Source organism: Barbus barbus, assembly GCF_936440315.1.
Source record: "Barbus barbus genome assembly, chromosome: 36".
Classification (NCBI taxonomy): Eukaryota; Metazoa; Chordata; class Actinopteri; order Cypriniformes; family Cyprinidae; genus Barbus; species Barbus barbus.
Window position 1 is genome coordinate 4,991,607 of NC_136714.1, and position 21,386 is coordinate 5,012,992.

The window sequence follows — 21,386 nt, forward strand, 5'->3', positions numbered from 1 at the left end:
ATCGGTCACACCTGCGCCTCGTCAGCCGGGCTATAAACATTTACATTTTACATTTATTAATTTAGCTGACGCTTTTATCCAAAGCGACTTACAATTGCTATATATGTCAGAGGTCGCACGCCTCTGGAGCAACTAGGGGGTTAAGTGTCTTGCTCAGGGACACATTGGTGTCTCACTGTGGATTCGAACCCGGGTCTCTCACACCAAAGGCATGTGTCTTATCCACTGCGCCATCACCACCCCCACCACAACGTGCCCACAGAGGAAGGTGGAGAAGCCTTTCCATGAGACAGCGACCTAATCCTCTGTTCTCTTTCTCCCTCCAGACGGCAGTGTGTGACCGATCTGCCACGTATTTGCACTGTTGTTAATAAAATCCACCCTCCGGGACCTTCACCTAAGCTTTGCTTGTCGCGTGTTCCTTCCACCCTGCCACACTGGTGGAGAATGCGGGCATATTAGTGGGAGGAACACCGACCAGAGCTCTCCCAGCAACGCACTAATTTTTCCTTTTTTTTCTTCTGTTTTCCTTGTGCCAGGCAGCCGCTGCTCCCCATTCTCCGACATGGACGATATCCTCCAACGACTAGCGGAGGTCAGTATCCGTCAGCAACAGATCACGGAGCACCTTGCTGCTTGCCAGGGGCAGACCGAGCTGCGCACGGCAGCCACGCGACGCGTTCCACTACCCGATCCTCGGGCGAAAGTCACGCAACTGTTGCCGAAGATGACCACTGATGATGATGAGGTGAATGATGATGAGATGTTCGAAACCACAGCAACTCGGGAGGGCTGGGAGAGTGACGACTGGGCGCGGTTGGTAGCGCCCCTTCTCACCGGCGAGGTTCAGCGAGCCTACTTCGCTCTGCCATCGGAAGTATCAAGCAACTACGGCGAGCTTAGAAAGGAAATCATGTCCCGCTTGGGGCTGTCTTCGGTCTGAGCAGCCCAGTATTTCCATGACTGGGAGTATAAACCCCGCCTACCAGCCCGAGCCCAAGCCACCGAACTCTCACGCCTCGCTCGGCATTGGCTGCTCGACGAAGAACCCACAGCGGCCCAAGTAGCGGAGCGCGTCGTCATCGACCGCTTCCTCCGGGCTCTTCCGAGGTCTCACCGCCAGGCTGTCGGGATGCGGAACCCCACCACCACGGCTGAACTCGGCGAGGCGGTGGAGCTGGCGGATGCTGCCAAACACCGGGATGCTGGGGAGCAAGTGAGGTCATTTCCCCGGAAGATGGTCCAGGAGCGACGGGCACCGGAGGGCACCTTGCAACCAGTAGTCAGGCCGGCGGCTCCCACTCCAAAGGACGAGCCCATGCCCACAGCGGACCCCGCATCCCCCGCGTGGACCTGGCTGGCAGGCTGTATCGTGCATCATGACCTTGTTCAGTCCCGCATCCTCACGCCCCGCGGGGACACCAAGGCTACCCTTCCGATCACTGCGTGCACGGAGACATGCGACACGTCCCGACTCGGAGAGTGACCGTCTCCGCTTTCCCTGGCACGTGGCCGCTGGAAGTGGGCGTGGTAAAGGATTTACCGGTCCCCGTCCTTATTGGAAGAGACTGGCCAGGGTTTGACCGCCTGCTGGCCTCCGCCGTACAGCCTGTCACCACAAAAGGGAGCCGCCGGCAAAAGGAGCCCGTCGTCGCCCGGCCTTGCTGGCCTCGGACAGCGGGAGAGATGGTGAGTCCCCACATTCTAACGCTAACCTCTATCAAGATCTGTTTCAGCAGGTGGTCGAGGGTGGGTCATTCGCCAAGGAACAGCGTGAGGACGATCGGCTGAAGCACTGCTGGGCCCAAGTGCGGTAGACGGTAAGGAGACTCAACCGGGCCCCCATCCATCTCCTGCATGGAGGCCGAGGTCAAGCGTGTTCTGCCAGGCCTGTCCGACCTGCCAAAGAACGTCTCCGCGGAAGCCTCCCCCAGCCCGCTGATCCCTCTGCCCATCATTGAGGTGCCCTTCGAGCGCATTGGGATGGACCTAGTGGGGCCGTTGCCTAAGTCTGCCCGGGGCCACGAATACATCCTCGTGATTGTGGATTACGCCACCCGGTACCCCGAAGCAGTGCCCCTCCGGAAGGCCACCGCCAAGGCCATCGCCAGTGAGCTCTTCCTGCTCTTTAGCCGGGTCGGCATCCCCAAAGAGGTACTGACCGACCAGGGGACTCCCTTCATGTCCCGGCTAATGGCTGACCTGTGCTCTCTCCTCAAGGTGAAGCAACTGAGGACCTCCGTGTACCATCCCCAGACTAACGGCCTTGTAGAACGCTTCAACCAAACCCTCAAACAAATGCTACGGAGAGTGGTAGCCGAGGACAAGCAGGACTGGGATCTCATGCTCCCCTACGTGCTGTTCGGGATACAGGAGGTTCCCCAGGCGTCAACTGGCTTCACCCCATTCGAGCTGTTGTTCGGGCGCCAGCCCCGGGGCCTCTTGGATGTGGCCAAAGAAGCGTGGGAACAACAGCCGGCACCCCACCGCTCAGTTATTGAGCACGTGAAGGTGATGAGGGAAAGGATTGACCGGGTCATGCCATTAGTCCGGGAACACCTCGCAAAGGCCCAACAGGCACAGCAACGGCATTACAAACGAGCCGCCCAGCCCCGAGAGTTCCAGACTGGAGACCAGGTAATGGTCCTTGTCCCCAACTCCGCCTGCAAGTTCCTGGCCAGCTGGCAGGGCCCATATACTGTCACCGAGAAGGTCGGGCCCGTTACCTACCGGGTCCACCAGGCCGGCCGGCGGAAAGCAGACCAACTATATCACGTCAACCTGCTGAAGAAATGGGTGGGGACAAGGGACCAGCTCGCCGCCCTTGCCACCGTGGCCCCCGAGTCCACATCAGCGTTGCCCTGGAAACACACGTGGAGCACCTTTTCACAGCTCATCATGGGCTGATCGGCTACACCTGCGCCTCATCAGCCGGGCTGGATATAAACAGCATGCCCACAGAGGAAGGTGGCGAAGCACCGCCACGAGCACCGCACGGACTCACCCACACCTGGACACGTTTGAGAGCACCGCCACAAGGAAGACCGCCATCACCGTCCACGTATTTGCACTGTTGTTAATAAAATCCACCCTCCGGGACCTTCACCTAAGCTTTGCTTGTCGCGTGTTCCTTCCACCCTGCCACAATAGTTTAATACTTTAGTTAGTTTAGTTTAATTATCTTATTATTTCACTCTTAAAAATAAAGGTGCTTCACGATGCCATAGAAAAACATTTTTGTCTAAATGGTTCCATAAAGAACCTTTAACATCTGAAGAACCTTTCTGTTTCACAAAATGTTCTTTGTGGCTAAGGAAGGTTCTTTAGATTATAAAAAGGTAAGAAAGAGATTGTTCTTTGTAGAAGCAAAAATGGTTCTTCTATGGCATCGCTGTGAACAACCTTTTAAGCACCTTTATTTTTAAGAGTGTTGTCTTTCAAAATTATTATCTATCTTATTTATTTGTTCTATGCTTAGTTATACTACAAAAAGAAAATAAATTAATTCTTTCATTCAGCAAGGTTGAGTTAAATTGATCAAAAAGTGAAAGTAAAGACCTATACATTGTTACAAAAAAAATATTTTTCAAATAAATTTTGTTCTTTTGAATTTTATATTCCTCAAAGAATCCTGGAAAAAATGCATTACGGTTTCCACAAAAATATTAAGCAATGAGTGTGTCTTGTGCACCGAATCAGCATGTTAGATTTAATTTCCAAAGGATTATGTGACTCTAAAAACTGTAAGAATATTTCACAATCTTACTGTTTTTGCTGTATATTTGACCAAATAATTAGTGAGCATAAGAGACTACTTAAAAAAACATTAAATTCTTATTGACTTTTGAACAGTAGTGTATGTTTAACACTGGGAAGTTGTGGCCTAATGGTTAGAGAGTCGGACTTGTAATCCAAAGGTTGCGGGTTCGAGTCTCGGGCCGGCAGGGATTGTAGGTGGGGGGAGTGAATGTCCAGCGCTCTCTCCACCCTCAATACCATGCCTGAGGTGCCCTTGAGCAAGGCACCGAACCCCCAACTGCTCCCCGGGCGCCGCAGCATAAAAATGGCTGCCCACTGCTCCGGGTGTGTGTTCACTGCTGTGTGTGTGCACTTTGGATGGGATAAATGCAGAGCACGAATTCTGAGTATGGGCCACCATACTTGGCCGTATGTCACTTCACTTCACTTAATATTTGTGCACAAATTGAAGCTTATAGTACAAAGTAGCTTTAAGAAAGTCCATTTTTTTAAATTTACCTTAATATCCTTTTTATAGATCAATATCAGTAACACAAAGTAGAGCATCTTAACTCTTGAAATTCGTTATGGATTGCAGCCTTCAGCTATCTCAACCTGTTATCTCTGAAAATGCTAGGATATCATACCATTGCATTTCCTGCGGCATGAAAAAAGCTACCGTCCTTACAAGGCTCTGTTAAATTTATTTGAAGCTCTGCCATGATGTTGCCATTAGAGCCTGAAGCTTGTTTGTGCTTCTTGTTACATTACTTTTTAATTACAGAAATAACTAGTTTGAGGCAGTTGTTTTGTAGGGATGTCGGCGGGGTGAAGGGGGGTAGGGTGTTAGGTGACGAGAAAGAGGGAGTTGTCGGAGATTTATTTTGGATGTGACCTTCTCCACACTCACTGCAGCTGTAATCAGTGGAATTAATAGCATAATCAAATTATACACAAACTCATAAATCATCGGTGAGCGCGCTGTCACGGCGTTGGGCTATTAATGGCCTCCATTGTTTTGCTACCGTATTAAAAAAATCACGTCCCCTGATTCCCGTCTTGATAGGAACTGAAATGCCATTTAGAGGCTATAAAGAGCAGGGGCTTGTGGGGGTACTGGATTTTCACAACTGTTAATTTAGCCGTGATGGCGAGTGATGTCGCCAGGGCGAGTGCTGGGGCCTGGAGAGGGAAAGGCAGTGCCCACGCACTCTGCCCGACTGCATCATTGCGGCCGACAGCGGGCAGTTAATTAGAGTAATATCAGCTTAAACGTCTGTCAGTTAGGGTTAATGACATCAAAGGGCTTCCCCACTGCCTCTGTGGGGTTCTGTGGAGGACAGGAGATGGGCCCAGATGATTGCTGGCAGGTTTAGCCTCTCTGTTTTTGTTTTTTTTATCTTTGCACTTTATTAAGATGCCATGTCTCTGTATTAATCTGGGTAGACAAGGCCAAAAGTTTTTCCCTCTCCCCTGTTTCTTAAGCTTGGAGTGAACAGCAAAATCTCACCATCTGTGTCTTTAGACATGTTTATGTGGCCTAATACCTAACCTCTGGCCTTCTTGCCTGTTACATACAAGGTGGCGGCTGTGTACCCCCAGGATTTATTTTGGTGTATATTTATGCCTTGTTAAAGAAAGAATATGTTACCCTAAAGAAGGGTTATTTGTCCTCTGAATATATGTGCTCACCAAGGCTGTATTTATTTCATGAAAATACAGTAAAAACAATAATATTGTGAAATATATTTTAAAATATATTCTGTTTTAAAATATAATTAATTCCTGTCATTTATTCCAATGTTGATAATAATAATAATAAATGATAATAATAACAAAATAAATGATAAGTTAAATCAGCATATTATAATGATTTCTGAAAGATCTTGTGACACTGAAGACTGAAGTAATGGTGCTGAAAATTCAGCTTTGCCATCAATTTTAAAATCTATTAAAACAGAAAATGTTTCACAATTTTTTAATGTGTATTTTTACTGTATGTTTGATGAAATAAATGCACCCTTCGTGAGCATTCGTGAGAATCCTTTCAAAAACAATTAAAAAATACGATGGCTTGTTTCTTAAATAATAAATAAATGATGAAAAATAAATAGATCAGTAATTATAATGAATCATCTTTATTCATTCATTCATTCAACCTGCGAGAGAGTGTGCAGTACACAAATTTTTACTATGGTTAAGGGTGTAATCATCTAAAGTGTCAGTAACTCATAGCCTCTAATTGCTTATTACCTTTGTAAAACTCCAAAAATGCCAATATATTAGACACCAATATATAAATAGTTACTTTTACTATTGTGTTATTCTTAATATAAAAAATTCAACTATGTGCAATCGCACAAAGTCAGCGACTATATCACAGCTTCTGTCTCTCTGTCGGTCTGTCCATTCATCTTTTTATGTTTCTTTGTCTGAGCTTAAGAAAATTAAGAAAATCACTTTGTCCTTGTTTATAGTTTAATTAAGCTGCTATACTTCATCACCGCAAGATCGTGAGACTACATGACAAAAAACTTTACTTGTGAAGTTAACACATTTTAAGAACTTGGTGACATTTTTGCCTTGTCAAATGAATTGGATTTTGTCCTTTTCGTGTGGACAAGGTGTGATCAGCCCTTTTAATGTCATGCCATCAGCTGCAATTACAGCTGTTTAGCGGGTCCATACAGATTGGATGTCATAAATAAATGCAAGTGTATGTAAGGTATTACTTTTTTCTCTCCCTGCAGAATGTGTGCCGTATTTGGAGGAATTTATTGTCTGCGACACTCAGTGCAGTGCCTGGTTGTGGACAAGGCGTCTAACAAGTAAGTAGTTCACAACTCATTCAGTTCTTACACATTAACAACATGCATTTCAACAACAAAACAACTAAGACACCGAAATTCAATTAGGTAAGTAGATCTACGTCCTCCTCTGGTTGATTCATGCCACTTAAGCATCCCAAGGCTGATCAGAGCTCATTTGTGTACGGGGTACTCAAAAACAAGGCCAAGAGATGGCGCAAACAAGTGAATGGTGGGGATATTCGGAATATAGATATGAAATTAATTTTCAGGGAGACAGCGGTACCAGCCCCCCTTAAGCAACCGAGCTCGGAAGACAAATCACAGACTCTGCCACTTGGGCCGGCGATGAGTGATGCCGCTTTTTCCTCGTGGCCTTACCTCCACTAATTGATTTTCATCTGAAGACAAAAAAGCCCTCTGTTGCTGCCTCTTAAAAAATGAGAGTTCATCTCCCGTCTCCCTTGATTAATCTGTGCTGATAATGTGCGTCAGGCCTCACCAGAAAGGCCTTTAATGAGTTTCAAAGGTGGATTGTTGTCATAAACTAGGTTAGATCGGGGTTTTTTTCCCCTCTCTCTTTATTCCTCTCTCATTCTTTAGCCTTCTCTTTGGCAATATATTGAGTTTCTTTCATCTTGCTGGTGAATGACCCAGGGGGCTTGAATTCCTCTGGATGTAGCGCACGGACACTTACACATGTGATAGCATTAGCTTACTAGTGTAAAGGCTATGGTATATAATGCCGGCACAGCGACGCTCAAATTAGATGTATTTTCCTGTCAGAAAATCATAAATTGCTCGTAAGCTAGCTATCAACCCAATTATGGCTGCTTCTCTGATTGATTGAGATCTCAGTATCAATTCTTAAAATTACAAAAACCTCCTTATACTCAGCAGCAGCACATCTGTTACTGTTACTGAATCTACCAGTCCTTGGGGAAAATATGTAATTTTCCCTGGGTCCAAATTGAATTTTAATGGCATATGTGGAAATCTATTGAGTTATAACATGCAGAGTAAACAGTGTAGTTTAATTCATGAACAAATGACTCTCATGAACCAGTTCTTTTTAGTGAATCAAAAAAATGTGCAACCAGTGTAGTCTGAACAAATGGCAATGTATAATAATTTTAACATTGTTATGAGAACAGTTTTACATAAAATCTATTCTTTTAAATTAGAGGTCAACTGATATATTGGTTTTGCCGATTAATCGGCACCGATAGTTGAGTGCTGGGACTATCAAAAATCCATGCCGATAGTTTTACAGGTTGCTGCTGGTCCATTGCTGCTGAGAATGGTCTGCTGTCATTAGTGCATTAGTGTCACAGTGCAAGAGCAGCCTCTAGCAGCGGAAATCACTAACACCTCATGTTGTTTGTTTTGATACATGTGAACGATGGAAAATCCTGCCGCAACACAGAGCGCCGTTAACATAATTTTCCATTAAATTACGTTATGTTTCTCCCAAATCCTTGTTAATGTACGTAACGACTTCACCCTAGGCTGTAAAATTGTGTATTGTGTATTTTTTCAGCAAACCGTTTGTCTTTCTGTGGCTCTAACAAAGTATGTTTCATTTATTGAGCTATAATATAGATTGCACTTTCTCTTTTTGTTTGGCCTGTTTTTTTTTAAACACCGAGCTTCAAACTCATCTATGTCACATTGTTCATTTGCTATGAAACTATGAACTAACTTTAATGATTAATACAATATTTATATTTTTATTCATTTACAAAGTATGGTTCAGTACTGTGTTTTTTTTTTTTCTTCTTTAAATAGTAAAGCACTATTTTAGTTTTCGGTTGATTAGCTGTAATCAAGGTATAAAGATAAGCTGCAGTTTTCATATGAAATGTGGCGTGACTTTTTAAATCGATATCAGAAAGCTGCTAATGGCGTTAAATCTAAATATCTCTCTGACCTTGTCGATGGCAATTCACATAGACCTAATATTATTTTTTCCACTATAAACTCTGTATTTAACCCTCCTGTTAACATCTTTCCCAATGCGTCTGTTCAGTTGTGTGGTTTTTTTTGATAAAACGTTTTTGTTAAGATCTGAGTTGACCATGGGAAATCGTGCTCAATCTGAGTCCTTGACCTATTTGGTGCCTTGGAGTGATCTCTTTCAAAATTTGTAAAGACGTTGTCGAACATTTGAGACCAACTTTTTGTTCGTTAGATACTGTTCCACCTAGATTCTTAAAGCAAATTTTTGATATTATTGGGATTGTTTTTTTAAGGATTTTGAATCTTAGTCTAAGCAAAGGAATTTTTCCTGATTGTTTAAAAATAGCTACGGTGACTCCTCTTTTAAAGAAGCCCTCCTTGGATCCTACCAACTGTAATAGCTTTAGGCCAATATCTAATTAACCCTTTTTTGGAAAAAAAAAATTTAGAAAGTTGTCTTAACTCAGTTACCGTTGCATTTGAATCGGAATAATATTTTTGAAAAATTCCAATCTGGTTTTAAATCAAATCACAGCACAGAAACAGCTCTATTGAAAGTCTTGAATTATATTTTACTAGAAACTGACAAAGGGAATTTTGTGGCTTTGGTACTTTTAGATTTAAGTTCTGCTTTTGACATGATTGATCATGAGGTTTTGCTTTTTGATTGGAGAATCATGTGGGTCTACATGGTACAGTTTTGAAATGGTTTCGTTACATCCTTTTTCATGTGGAGTACCACAAGGTTCAATTCTCTCTCCGATCTTATTTTAATTATATATGCTGCCCATAGGTGCCATTTTTGAAAAGCATGGAGTGTCATTCCACCTCTATGCAGATGATACACAATTATAGTTTTCATTACAGTATAAAAATAAAGGCCATTATTGGCTTGCCTAGCTGAATTACAAAACTGGCTCAATCAAACATTTTTGGTGTTAAATTGTCATATTTTAAGCATTTACTTAAAGAACACCTTTTTTCTATAGCCTTTAATGAGGCATAGTTCCTGTTTTGATGTAAGGGTGTAATGTTGTGTATTGTTGACTATAGCTCTTTGTACAGCACTTTGGGTCAACCTTGAGTGGTGTAAAATGTGCTTTATAAATAAAAAGAAAGAAAGATTAATCGGCCAATATGGTCCTAGCTATTGGTAACAGTAAAATCCACTATTGGTCAACCTCTATTTTAAATTAAAATCGTTATATTTACCTAATAAATGTAATTAACTTTGGGTCATGTTGTTAATTTTTAAAGTACTACTAAATCTAGTAAAAGTAGTAATGATATAAAGTCATGGCCAAAAATATCGGCACCCTTGGTAAATATGATCAAAGGAGGCTGTGAAAATTAATCTGCATTGTTAATTCTTTTGATCTTTATTTAAAAAATTCACAAAAATCTAACCTTTCACTGGATAATAAAATGGGAGGAAATATCATTATGAAATAAATGTTTTTCTCAAATACACATTGGACACAATTATTGGCACCCCTAGAAATTCTTATGAGTAAAATATCTCTGAAGTATATTCCCATTCATATTCATAATTTTGAGCACTCCAGGGTGATTATGAACATGAAATTATCCAGCCATAGCTTCCTGTTTCACAGAAATATAAATAGGAGGGAAAACAAAGCCCAAATTCCCTAAATCATTCATCACAATGAGAAAAACTAAAGAATATATTTCTGATGTGCAGCAAAAGATACTTGAGCTTGAAGTGGCTTTAAGAAAAGAGCTAGAGCAGTGAAAATTCCCATTTCCACCATCAGGGCAACAATTAAGAATTTCCAATCAACATAAAATGTTACGAAACTGCCTGGAAGAGGACATGTGTCTATATCGTCCTAATGTGCGGTGAGGAGGAGAGTTTGAGTGGCTAAAGACTCTCCAAGGACCACAGCTGGAGAATTGCAGAAAATAGTTGAGTGTCGGGGCCAGAAAACCTTAAATTGTCAAACAGCACCTACATCACCACATATTGTTTGGGAGGGTTTCAAGAAAAATTCTCGTAGCTTATCCAAAAACAAACTCCAGCATATTCAGTTATCAGACACGACTGGAACTTCAAATGGGACTGGCTTCTATAGTCAGATGAAACAAAAAAATTAGCTTTTTAGCGGCAAACACTCAAGATGGGTTTGGTGAACACAGGGATAAAAAGTACCCCATGTGTACAATGAAATATACTGCTGTATTTTTTATGTTGTGGGCCTATATTTCTGCTGGAGGTCCTGGACATCTTGTTTAGACACATGGCATCATGGATTCTATCAAATACCAACAGATAAAAAATCAACAAGTGACTGACTCTGTTAGAAATCTTATAATGGGTCATGTTTGGATCTTCCAACCGTACAATAATCCAAACACAAACCTCAAGAACAACACAAAAATGGGTCACTGGGCACAGAACCAAGCTTCTGCTATGGCCATTCCAGTCCTCTGACCTGAACCCTGTAGAAAATGAGTGAGGTGACCTGAAGAGAAGAAGCACCGTCATGGAGCTGTGAATCTGAAGGGTTTGGAGTGATTCGGGATGAAGGAATGGTCTCTGATCTCTTGTCAGGTGTTCTCTAACCTCATCAGGCATTATAGTAGAAAGTTTACAGCTGTTAAACTGGCAAATAGAGGTTTCAAAAAGTATTGAATAAAAGGGTACCGTTAATTGTATCCAATGTGTATTAGAGAAAAACATTTATTTCATAATGATGTTTCCCCCCATTATAAATTCTTATTATCGAATGAAAGGTTAGATTTTTGTGAATTTTTTTATAAAATGATTAACAATTCAGATTAATTTTCACAGCCGCCTTTGATCATATTTACCAAGAGTGACGATATTTGTGGCTATGACTGGATTATAATTAATATTAAATATAAACATTCCCTATATAATTTACAGCAGTAGCCGAAAGAGGATTTGTTTCATATTTCAACATTATAACTGAAATATGACCGAATGACAATTACATAAGACCAAATCAAAATGAATCAAAACAAATGGAAAAATGAATTGAATCTAAACAAAAGCTTGTGAATCAGAATCAAATATAATCACAAAAATGTGTATCCATTCATTAACCCGTCCAACTTTTTTTATATATTTTAAAAGGTGGTTTTTACTGTTGTATTTGACAGGTAGTTGACATATTAACATTAAATAGTAACACTTTTATCTTGATCCAAGCGGATAACTTAAATAATTTGTTCTCCCAACATACTTTTCAGATGTTTTTTTTCACTCTTTTAGTAGGTCATTTGACGGAGGTCAGTTTTGATATGTGGCATCTGTCCCTGATGCCTTCCCTACTGTCAGTTCTACCTCCCAGCAAGAAGTGTTCCTCAAAACTTAACAACCATGATGACCTTAATTGATCATTTACTGTACGTTCTTCCTGATCGCCACCGATGCCCTGAAATACAAGAACCCCAATATAACTGGAGCACTTCGAAGTTTCGAGGTGAATTATTTCATCCATATTGGATTGGAGCCAGACTCAGCTGATCAGGGCTGGGATGGGAGCTGGCAGAGCTCCAAACCAAGGTGTCTGTCAGACCCTGAGCTCAGTCTATAAAGCATCGCCTAGAGTGTAGCGCGGACCGTCCGTGCCCTCCACCAGTGGCGCCCCGCGTGGAGTCAGCCCTGCGCTGGAGGTTAACGCCATACATCATCGATGGAAAAAGTTTCATGAAGGTGAAGAAAAAAAGCTGGCAAGGTGTCTGGCAGGCTGAACAATGATTTTAATTTCCCTGGCATCATAAATTACCACCCTATGTCTGCTCTTATTACAGACATAAAGCTGAAAAGGGTAGAGCCAGATTAATAATGCAGCAGAGGATTACAGACCCTCAAATCCCACCTGCCACTCCATGCGGAGGACGGTCCAGCGCTGTCCGGGTTGTTACCTCCTCGACTGGCAACTCAATCACGTGTCCGAATTCATTTTTCTGTGTTCATTTCACACATCAACAGAACTCAACTGTTTAAGTGGCCTGTGATGATTTCTTCTGGCACTCGTGGCGGCCCGGTGATAAAATACCTTTTTTGGCGTTACATTGAAGAAAGCACCCAACCCATAGGCTATGTTGGAAATTTAATGCACAAAATATTTCAAAAACTATTTGTAAATAAATTTGTAAGAAAAAATTTTGTTTCCTTTTGAAGCCTGCAAAATGTGTAAAAAAATTATTTTAATATTTCTATTAAATTAATCTGTACACTAATTCTTTCAGCGATCTAAAACAATGGCATACTATTTTATGCAATATTTATCAAGACAAGTGTAATATCTTGCTTGTAATATCCGTCATGGTGTCATTCAGCATATGATCTGTTTAGCCTACACAAAACCACATTTGCAGAGAAGTATATAAAATTCAAATGAGTTTGAACGCATGCATCGTTGGGTGCAAGGTTATCACGCTGATTGGTTCAGAGGCCACTGATGTGGTTTATGAAGGCGATTTATGAATGCTTATGATGATCTACAAAGCCAACGCTGGCCTTGGTTGCAAGTGAAATGGAATCATTAGCACTATTTCAGTGTTTTATGCACCCTGACAGAAGAAACTTATGCACTTGTTTATAAAACTCCTTACATGGAGTACTGAGAACACTGCAGATAATTGCAAAACATATTGTAAAATATGTTTGTATAAAAAATAGTTTATATTCTGTAATATGTATGTATGTATGTGTGTGTGTGTGTATATATATATATATATATATATATATATATATATATATATATATATATATATATATATATATATATATATATATATATATATATATATATATATATATATATATATATATAATTTTTTTTTTTTTTTTTTTTTTTTTTTTTTTTTAGGTTAAACTCATTTTAATGCAAATTAAAAACCTAAGGAATTATTTTAAGCTAGGATTTTTTTGAAGACAAAAAAAACAAAACTTTTAATAAATATTTTTATTATTATTATATAATTTTTCTTTACAAAAAAATAATTCTCACTACATAAACTGTGTACTAGAGGTGTCCCCGACTAAGGATTTTCATAGTCGAATCAGAATTTTCGAATCTTGCCGATAGTCGACTGATAGTCGAATCGTATGTTTGGGGGCGGGGCAAAATACATTACCAAGAGTCAAGTCAGACATTCAACAGTCATGATTACTGACGTTAACACAAAGGGAAAATGTGTAACGGATGCCTCGCAGATACAAAAATAATGTTTTATGTTTTGATTAAAAGATAGCCTTAAATGTCAGCGAAACCCTAAGATTTCACACAAAAAAAAAATTTACAATAGTGCTCTCATTATAACGTTATGAAGCCTATATGACAGTAGTTATTAATGTTCTGCATTTCTGTTTTGAGCTGCGCTGAAGATGACCAGTAGGATGAAGCATTTGATAGCTGGTTTTTAATCAATGGGATTTAACTCATCATTTATCTCATATAGAATACGCTTCGTTAGGCTATTTATACAACATAACATTATATTACCACTTACAGGCTATCTGCACAAAATGCCCCGAATGCTTGAATGTGTCTCTGAATTAACTCCTTTTGTGGACGTGTTCTTCACCCAACAAGGTGCAGAAACACGGCTACTATTAAACTCTAAAAATTCCCAGCGTTTTATTATAATAGTGTTCTAATTAGAATGTTATGTATCTAACAGTCCCATTCATAGTTTATTAATATTCTGCATTGTTGTTTGTACTGCTCATCAAATCTTCGACTATTCGGGGTCACCCCTACTGTATACATTGTATACAATTGAAACTGAAATCACATAATTAATAATATCAATTTTCAATACACATTAAAACGAATGTTGGAGTTAAAGGAAAAAAATATTTGTACATCATAGCATGAAATATTTACCTGAAATTGTCAATTGGCCTGAAACGCTTTTAGACATAACATGATGTTAAGCCCTGCAGTCATTTAGGTAAATAAGTAGTTGGTTCACTTGACTCAGAAGCAAACGCGACCTGCTACGGATGCCCTCAGGTGTGTTAGGTTTGTGAAATGTGTCCCATATTGCTTTCTTTCACCCCATTGGCTGACGATTGATTGGAAGCCCTCCACTTCCTCTGCTAGTTCCTCCAAGTAAATAAATCTTCATTTACATAAACAGATCTGTCCTGCAGTCAATCTGGGCATTGGGGGGAGGATTATTCCGAGGCCTGATTTTTCGTCAGGGGAGGGAGACGCTCTCTTGCCCCTTTATTGTGTTGTGAAAGTCCATTTCAAGGATGTCACCCCCAGCCCATTAGTTTGGATAATGAGCCCTATAAAGCACATTTATAACTCTTGACATAACAAGCCAACAGATTCTCCTCTGTTCCTCCTTTTTCTCTCGCGCTCGCTCTTTTTCTTCTCGGTTGAAGCGATTAAAGGAAGAAAGGTCAAACCTGTGCCCTAAGCCAGTGGTTCATGTCTGGTTTTGTTTTGGGACCCAAATTTTGCATTTTAATATTATGTGGCAAACTGACATGCAGTAGACATGCAAACAGAAATTGCTTAAAATCTGATTTATTCCAACAATGCAAAATTATGACATTTTGATGAAAAAATGCCAAAGCGGCACTTATTCCTATAGTGAAGCATATGCAATGGCAGGCCACTTCTCTTTATAAAAAGAGTTTTTAGAAGTAACCACCTGACCCATGAAGGATGAGACAGCTAATATATGATGCTCTAGTCTTTTAATATTTTATCTTCAAATCATAATCTGACCATCTCTTGACCCTTTTGTGATTAAAGCAGGTTTTTGGGGTAAAGGAAGGCTTGCAGTTTTTCCTTGTCCTGATGCATCTTCTGTATTCATACGTCATAGAGCTAAAGCTGTGATTGATACACGTGGTCAGAAGATCAGCTGCAGTCATTTTGTGGTTGAAGACTCGTACATTAGAGATGAACAAAGACAGAGCACATCTTACAGGTAAGCCCACTAAAGTGAAATTAGCATTCATTACTGTAATTACTGACAAACTGTCATTTCTACCTTGAACAGCAGATATTGATCGTCCCATCCAGGTGTTATAATGAAGAGCAGGGCTCTACAGTGTTGACATTTCACTTGCACTTTCCTATGTATTTAATATTATCAAAATAAAAACTCCTTTACCTCCAATATAACCAAAATGATCACTTTTAAACGTTTTATTTCATTTATTGTAATTCTAACATTATATGTTTGTTTTTCTATCATACACAATGACTTCTTGTGAAATGCATTTCCATATAATGAAAGCGAATGGTGATTAAAATCTATAAAAGCACCATAAAATCAAGTGGTCCATTTCATATATATTCTTAGTTATCATTGTGTGACGACCCTAAGTCACACTTGTCTTTTCAATTCTCGTTTTTCTAAAACCCATCGGACTTTCTTTCTTCTGTGGAACATAAAAGCTGATGTATGGACACATTGTGCCTGGTATGTATTTGCTGAAGCAAAGATTTGAAAGCTCAACATCCACCTGTCAGTCTATGATTTCATTTTATTAAAAGAGCAGCAACAACATTTTTTGAACACAAAAGAAAGAAAGTCAAATGTGTTCGGAAATGACATAAGGCTGAGTAAATGACGACAGAATCTTCATTTTTGGGTGAACTAGTCATTGCAATTACAGTAAATTGAAAAGGCAAAATGTGATTTAGGGTCATTTTGAATCCTTCATAATATATGTTCTCTTCTTTTTCCTAGTCTTTTTTTAAAGTTTCTTTCTCCATCTTCACAGGCAGATATCTCGAGCAGTGCTCATCACAGACAGATCTGTACTACCTTCAGAATCTGATCAGCAGGTATAAAGCTTTCTTTCTTTCATTTGGCTGTTAATTCTTTCAGTTTGTATTTTCATTTGCTCTTTTATTTAATTTTGTATGTTCTTTTGTTTGCTTATTCTTGTGGTTGTTCATACTTTTATTTGTTTGTCTACTTGTTCTATTTTATGTTCTTTAACTTTTTTTTCATTTCTTGTTTTTTTATTTTTCATGCTTTTATTGGTTCTGTTTGTTTTTCCTCTTTTCTTTCCTCTTTTCTTTCTTTTTCCTTAGGTTTTTTTTTTTGCATATTCGCATGCACGTTTAAAGCGCATTGACCAATCTCTGCTGTGTGTGTGTGTGTGTGTGTGTGAAGCGCGTTTCTTGCCTGCCTTGCACTTTTGCTTTTCAACTTGTATTGCATTACATATTTTTTATGCTGCATATCACATTTGGATGGATTCTTGGGACACGTCCAAGATCCAGCAGGCATAGATGCAACAAAACATCAGAGCCGATTTGTGGGATCGGTACAATAGTTTTGACGTCCCGTTCTCGAGCATAGCATTCTAAAGTGAATTATGAGAGGAAAAAATAACCAGTTCAATGAAAGGACAGTAATTCTGTTTGCTGTTACTGGTTTAGAATTGGATAAATAAATCTTTCTGATGCGAGAGTGGATGGTGACATGCAAGCATCCTCTTAGGCTAATTTGAGTGCTGTCCACCAGAGTCCAGGAAAAGAAGTGGGGTGGTCAGCGTACCTTCTGAATCTCAGCCCAATTTGTTCTCCATCAGGAATTCATGCTTGAATATTCAAAGCAGATCAGGAGAGGAAGGAAAAGTGGGTGTAATTTATGCTCATTAGCCTCGGCGAACAGAAATTAATATCAGTGTCTTGACACAGTGTGGAAATGGAATATTACATGACTGTGTGTGACAAAACGTAATTAAATATTCAGGCTGGTTTTAATTAGCCGTTCGTCCTTTGGAATGACAGTCGCCAAACGAGCATTCGGTCAACGCTTTCTCTTCCTCTTTCACACTTTTTTTGGTGGCATAGTTGTCGTATTTGGACTTGATTAAAAATCAGTTTTAACATAGTTTAACCCAAGGACTGTATGAAAACATAACCGGATTATATAGATCCTGTTACACAGTCTAGCTCTCGGTTTAGCTCTGCCTTGTTTGCATTATCATCTATGCCAGTATTAACTCAACAGACTTACTACATGGGCAAAATAAAATTAGTTTGTGATTTCGCTGTAGATTCTGCACTATGTTTGTAGTGCCAGGGAGAATTGGCATGTCAGTCAAATGTTTTATGTAAACTATAAGATGTAAGTAGTATGTTTCCTGTTTTAATGGCAGATCTCATTGGTGACGATTCCTCCTCTGGAACCTTCTGCACCAGCTGTGAGGATGGTGGAGCTCTGTTCCTCCTCCATGACCTGCATGCCTGGCACCTGTGAGTTACACATCCACCACAATACATGCCATGATCACACATCAGTTATACAGTTACCATAATCATATGGTAAATGCATGGTGCACCACGCTTTGTCAGGCATAACAATTATTTCCAAACAATTTGCAATTCTTCCTTTTGCCAGTTCCAAAATGTACCAACAGCCTAGATAATGGATAGTGTACCATTTTTTTTAAGGTTAAAGTCTACTGGGCCAAAATATGTACGTGTGTATTTCTGCTCACGAAAGCTGCATTTATTTGATCAAAAATATGCTAGAAACAAACAAATTGTGAGATATTATTACTATTTAAAATCTTAAACTGTAAAACCGGTTTTCTGTTTGAATATATTTTAAAATGTAATTTATTCCAGTGATCAAAGCTGAATTTTCAGCATCATTTCTCCAGTTTTCAGTGTCACATGATCCTTCAGAAATCATTCTGATATGCTGCTAATTTGCTTGATTTCGTATTATCAATGTTAAAAACAGTTTTTGCTTTTGTGAAAATCATGATACACTACCATTTAAAAGGTAAAATAGAAATGAGTACTTTTATTCAGCAGGGGTGCATTAATAAACTTTTATAATGATACATAAGTTTTCTATTTAAAATAAATGCTGTTCTTTTTTTCTGTTCATCAAAGAATCCTGAAAAAATGTACTACGGTTTACACAAAAATTGTTAATTTCAAATTTCTTGCGCAGAAAATCATCAATTTAAAAGAATTTCTGAAGGATCATGTGACACTGAAGACTGGCGTAAATAGTTATTTTAAATGGTAGTAATATTTCATAATATTACTGTTCTTCCTGAATTTTGATCAAGTAAATGCAGCCTTGGTGACCATAAGCGGGACTTTTTTCTAAACATTTATACACCTTTGAGCGGTAGTGCATATAAATCCTTCTGTTGCGTATTAATTTCCAAAATGCAGAGTTCAAACTATCTTCCAAAAATGATAACTGTGATACACATTGATAGTCTGAGAACACAGCCAAATGTCAAAACTGTCCTTCAAAACACTCAGTTCACCGCCCACCTCAGCGATGACTCCATTAACTCCATTAACTCCATTGTTATTTATGAAAGTTATTCTGTTTGTTACACTGGCCCTATTTTGCTATCAATCATCATGAAGGGGTAGATCAGGTGGAGATGGTGGAGCGGTCTCGGCGCGGGCCCCAGTGACTGACTCCGTCCTCACGGGGGAATGAAAAGCTTAATCAGCGGAACTCCTCTTCCTCTCTCTGGGAATTGAGTTCAGGGGAAATGATAGGAAGCTTTGCTTTGCTATAGCCCGGTCCCACAGGGAGATGGATCGTAGTTGTTCCTCTTTAAGTAATGCACTTCTACCTGAGAGCATCCCTCGCAATCAGCGGATGATGATGACCGTGACAGACATGCGTTCACGGGAGAAGATGATCTTTATTTATCATTAACCACTTATGACAAGACTGTTTTAGTTACGCTGCTGGGGATGTTAGATGGGCTCTCGAGGGCTCCAAGCAACACCACGACTATTGATTATAGACTTTGAGGGTGAAGTGTGTGATTTTGGGCCACTGGCAGCAGCAAACAGAATTACAAAAATGATATCTGTTATTGGTCGTCCTGCCCCAAACTTTACCTCAGATTCGGCCTCATCTCATTACTCTGGGTGCAAGTTTTAAGTATATAAAATATTTGTATTTTAACAGTAGAAATATATATTTCACCTTTAAAATCGATATGAAATCAGAATAGGCCCCATTTGTTTGCTTTATACTTTCATCATACAGCATTTCGTCTGACATTACTTAGTTTGAACCAAAGGATATCAGTGTATGAAGGACTTGGAGTGCCACTTAAAAATATAAATAATCGATTTATTAATATTTAATGATAATTCTTATTGAAAAGGACTTTAAAAAATAATGAAATAGACATTTAAAATTGATTTCTATGCATCTGAATAATAAATCACTTTTCAAATTGCATGTTGATATTTACTGTATATACAATTGAATCTTAATGTAGTTAAATATTAATATTGAACAAGTACAGTAATCATATACTGTAAGTGTAGTTGGTGTTTTGAGAAGTGTATTATTTCAAAAGGTATGATTGTATAATGATAAAGCAAATTTTAAGTGCTTTATAAAAGTGCAATGTTCCATTTTTATGTTACGTTTGCTACACTTTTAAGCATTAATTAAAAAGCATTTTTAAAGTGTTACCTTTATTTTAATTGATTACTTACTTGATTTAATGATCTCATTTTATTTTTAAGTGGGACTCCTTGTCTTTTATATTTAAAGTGTTTGGTCTTATTGAATCATCTACATTCACTTCACTTTAAAATATATCACGCAATGGAAGTAAAATGGATTATGAATGTTGTTTCATGTTGATTAGTCAGATTAAATATCATTTTTATTTCATTTATTTTGTCATCTACTTCAAATTATACATTTTCATAAGTTTAGAATTCTTCCATGTATTTCATGTATACTGTAAGGTGATATATGTTCATAAAGTGTCCACTCAAATAGAACAGAAAAAATACTGTTTTTGCTTTAAGACTCTATACAGAAAATTGTATGCCTATAACTGGATATATTATGAATCCACCTGTACTACAAAAGTGTTCACTTTGAACTATCCAGGACTTTTCAGCCCTGGAGTGTCTCTGGCTGTGGCGAGAATCTTTTTCAAAACTCTGCAGTGTCTCATGTGTCTTTAGAGCCTTTAGCGAAGCTGCACCTCCTGTCCCACTGGAGATGCCTGCATATGTGCACCTCTCCACGGTGTGACACAGAGCCTGTGTGCCGCCCTGAGCTGCCTGCACTGGAATTGTTCTCTTTGATCCTCACGCACACAGTGTTGTACCACAGACCACAGGAAGAAACAATGGAGAAGTAATGATAAGCCTGGAAGTGGTGTGTGAACTCTTGGGATTACCCAGGACATTTCCACAGATCCCACTAGTAGAACTTCTCAGACCTTTATGAGGATTGAGTTTTTTTGAGTTTTGGTGCCGGTTTCTTCTTTGCCCCTCTGCATCACTTTAAGGGCTACTTTCATGGAAAGTCAGAGCCTTACTGTAGTTCTTGTCAGATTGTTGTCCAAGTTTTTCATACTTATTTAAACAAGTTTTGTCAGTAAAGTAAGCATGCTATGAAACGTTGCCTAGTGCAGCTTAGATGCAGCAGCTTGAGATTTGATGTTATGGAAGATAGTTTCCACCAGAGGTTAAAAAAAACTAAAAAAGGTAATTGTGACTTTTAACAATTCTGACCCCCCCCCCCCCCCCCCCCCCCCCTCACAATTCTGGCTTTTTTTTAATTGAAAGAGGAAAACTTAGAGTTGTGAGATATAAACATTTTTAACCTTTTTTCTCAGACTTGCAAGTTTATTTTTAGTATGTTTTGGGTACACAGGATCATATGGAGGCTTGTTTCTGGAGTAATGAATAAACAAAATAACACAACTCGGACCTTTTTTTCCTCACAATTCTGATTATACATCTCACATTTCGGAGGGAAAAAAGTCAGAATTGTTAGAGATAGACTCAGAATTACAATTCTGATTATATAGGTATATATAATCAGAATTGTATTATAAGGTAGTCACAACTTTTTATCTCACAATTCAGACCTTTT

The 21,386-nt window shown here is 39.4% G+C and overlaps 1 protein-coding gene across 2 annotated transcripts in view; it reads left to right on the plus strand.

The window, feature by feature from the left end:
- The window catches only part of chm (CHM Rab escort protein), a 59,809-nt gene that overhangs the window by 27,902 nt on the left and 10,521 nt on the right, over nucleotides 1–21,386 (plus strand). For both annotated transcript variants that reach the window (XM_079394859.1, XM_079394860.1), the window contains 4 exons: nucleotides 6,489–6,566; nucleotides 15,345–15,449; nucleotides 16,252–16,315; nucleotides 17,644–17,740. In XM_079394859.1, coding sequence (XP_079250985.1) covers nucleotides 6,489–6,566; nucleotides 15,345–15,449; nucleotides 16,252–16,315; nucleotides 17,644–17,740 — 344 coding nt within the window. The remainder of the gene's footprint in view (nucleotides 1–6,488; nucleotides 6,567–15,344; nucleotides 15,450–16,251; nucleotides 16,316–17,643; nucleotides 17,741–21,386) is intronic.